Here is a 3326-nt window from a genome sequence, read left to right as displayed (position 1 = left end):
CTGAGAAGGGACCCCCTCACCCCATACTCCCGCAGCACCTCCCACAATTTCTCCCGGGGGACCCGGTCATACGCCTTCACCAGATCCACAAAACACATGTAGACTGGTTGGGCATACTCCCAGGCCCCCTCTAAGATCCTTGCGAGAGTAAAGATCTGGTCCGTTGTTCCACGGCCAGGACGGAATCCGCATTGTTCCTCTTCAATCCGAGGTTCGAGGTACCCAATGAATAAGGAGTTCTCATTTTGTCAATTAAATATGCCAGCTTGTTTTGATCTTTAATTCCTTTAGGGACCAATCAGTCAAGATCAGCCTGAACTGTTGTATTCAGCAGTGAAAAAAATTGCACATCCCCACTTTAAAATCAAGTTAGGCTTGTCAATATAGCTGGCCCAAGATTGTAGCAAATAAGCATCTCCTTATATTATTTGGAGTTGGTTTACTCTCAATGTAATTATGATGATTCTGTAAAATATAACTCACTTGTTTAGAGTTGTAATCAAATGACTTAAATGGAACAAAAGAGCATGTGAAGGTTGTGACCTGTTCCTGTTTTTTTTTCTCCAGTTATAGGCTGTGGCCCATTGTCTGTTAAGCAGAGATGGAGATGCTCATTCATGCATTCATTTCACCCTTACTCTCCAACCACATAAAGCATGGTGATTGTGAGGGACCAAGCTGTAAGGCATGAGGAGTCCCAGGTAAGTTTCAAAAAGAAGGGTATTACACAAAACATAGCAAATCAAACTGTTAACAAACACATGAAGATAAAGTTTTGGGCCCATAAGAGGTCACATAAACAGAACATAACTAAACCCTTTACAAAGCAAACATCAACATACAACTAACACAACAAAGAATAAACCAAGGTGACATATATACTGGTAGGTAAGATCAGGTTTGGCATATGGGGGAAACTACATTACTAATTAAAGCCATAGTGCGTAGTTTATGTCTCCCCATGAGGAATTCTAAGTAATGACAACAACACTGTCGGCGGGTCCACATGATACAAACCTTCAGTGATCGTGCTCCCCACCTCCACACAGTTGCTTGTAGCCAAGGAAGACATGAAGGATTAAAAAAAAAAATACTTCACTCGAACTTCTGCACGCAAAAGTTGCCATTTTATAAACAATACAGTTTTTTAAAAGAAAGTTTTATCTCAATCGGTTCAGTCTAAAAAGAGGCAGGAGCAAGAGAATAACAGGACTGTTTTATATCATGAGGATGGGACCCATTAGTGGTGTAGTCTACGTCATACGCAGGTAAACGCAGTATACCCACTAAGAAACCTCCAGAATTTCCACTAAACATATCCAATGGAATGCAATAACATACTTTCCATTTTATTTCTGATGTATCCTGAATTGTCATCAGTGTTTTTCTTCTTTGCAAAGCTAAATAATGGCATTTCCACAGTTAAATGGTGCAAAAAAGTATATCCGAATACAGGAAATGCAGTCATTGATGCTCAGAACTTCCCTGGGGGAGGACACCCTGACCCCCTGACACCGCCACTATGATATGCCCCCCTCCCCTAAATGCAGATTCTGGCCAATAATTATATACAGTACAGTATTCCTTCTACAATACATTAGACTACACCACTGGGACCCATCCAAGAACTCCAGTCACACAGAGACGCACACACCCCAACTCATCACTCCTGCAGAACAACAGAGCTATAAAAACATCAGATCCTCGCTATAGTTATTTCCCCTTCTGAGTAAATTCTAACGAGTTGTGGAATATAAGACACATTCAATAATTTAACACGATTTATAAAAAAGCTGCGAATTAAACTAATTTGGTAAATAGTACCCTCCCTTTCTCGCATCTCATTAACTGAGTCCCGTCGTAGCTATAGGTGAAGCTGCCTCTCTCTGCCATACTGAAGCAGGTGTCCAACATGGCGAACGCTGGCAGCGGCTCTCTCGCGACTATTCTCTTTTTATTCATGTTTCAAGCGGCTCTTCTTAAAGGTAGGACTTTTCCTTTGGTGTCTAAATGGAATACACACTTTCCTCTCAGATTCCCATGGCTGTAGAACGAGGAGTGTGATTTAATCAGCGTACTGGGCAAATTTTGAACGTGCGCGGCAGAGCATTTGGATGTATGATGTTGTTGAGCAAGTAAGAAAACCTAACTGTCCATAAAGTTGAAATACAGATTAGAATGAGCAGGTTAATGTGTCTGCAGTGTATGGTAACAGATAAGCTACGCTGTTTAGGAACACATCACTTTGGTCAGCTCACCATTATAAATCGCTTTGCCGCTACACAGCTGGCAACTCTTTAATGTAGCCTACTCTGTTGTGAAAAGACACAGCGTGGTCTTTTGTCACTCAGGAGGCAAAAGAAATACATTTGACATGCTTAAATGGGTGTTTGCTTGGTCATTTAGCTAGCTTGGTTACTTTAGTGCAATATTGTTCATAACGGAGCCTGAACTGCTGTAAATCACAGAAAACAGCGGTGCGTTTAAGAGGAATACGCAGCAGCCCTGCCAACGTCCAGTTTGAGGAAACACTACAGCAAACTCCATTCAAAGATCTAATAATTTAATTGGACGCCATTCAGTCACAGATTAATACAAAATAAAACGTAACTCATAACCTATCGATAAACCTATGGCGTTTTAATAAATTCGGCGTAAAGATAAATCTTGAATCAGCAGTCATTTTCCATTTAAACTTAGTTTTTAAATTCGTTCACCATAGCCACCCCGCTGGATTTCTGTGTTTGACTCAGAACGGCGTGCGAACCTTTGTAGAAAAGTTGTCATTTTAGTGAGACATGTGCTACTCGGTGTTTTATATGCATGCCGAAGTGAAAAGCATCTTGGAGGGTTCCAAACTCTGTCTTCAATTCCTTCCTAATACGTATGTACTCTTGCGGGTAAGCAATAGAAGATTAATGTGCCTGAGTTTCCAACAGCGTTTCGGGCTGTTTTCGTGATATGGGGACTGCATTCGCAGCATCGTGCATTGAAACATCAAAGGTTCGTGCGGGTATAGTAATCTGAGTCCGATGCTTTTAGTAAGCTAATATGTTACAGATAATGCGCGTGATGGTGAAAACTGCGATATGAATTTTATGCACTTCTAGCATTGGCGGTTAAGGGATATTTCGAGTTGGTGGGCTGCGGAACACGTTCATTTACCAGACTAAGGCGGGATAAAGTATTGTGTTAACGGATGTTGTCAGTATGATCTCAGCGTAAGTCATGTCCTAGTGAGGGATGCCCATTCGGTTTGGGGTTATTTATTTTTGCGCATTGATACGTTGACTATATAGCTATATAACGCATATAGAAACGTTAGT

General features: G+C 41.2%; 1 protein-coding gene across 5 annotated transcripts in view; it reads left to right on the top strand.

The window, feature by feature from the left end:
* Positions 1 to 1809: 1809 nt before the first annotated feature.
* The window catches only part of cadm1a (cell adhesion molecule 1a), a 365259-nt gene continuing 363742 nt past the window's right edge, over positions 1810 to 3326 (top strand). For 4 of the 5 annotated variants that reach the window (XM_034889817.1, XM_034889816.1, XM_034889815.1 and 1 more), the window contains exon 1: positions 1832 to 1985. In XM_034889817.1, the coding sequence (XP_034745708.1) occupies positions 1913 to 1985 (73 nt within the window). In that variant the 5' untranslated portion in view covers positions 1832 to 1912. Of the gene's footprint in view, positions 1986 to 3326 lie in introns of all 5 variants that reach the window. The other variant, XM_034889814.1, reaches the window with a different exon arrangement.

The sequence above is a fragment of the Etheostoma cragini genome, chromosome 13 (assembly GCF_013103735.1).
Source record: "Etheostoma cragini isolate CJK2018 chromosome 13, CSU_Ecrag_1.0, whole genome shotgun sequence".
NCBI lineage: Eukaryota > Metazoa > Chordata > Actinopteri > Perciformes > Percidae > Etheostoma > Etheostoma cragini.
The sequence above is the reverse complement of the archived record's forward strand: the minus strand, read 5'-3'. Positions and strand labels throughout refer to the sequence as shown.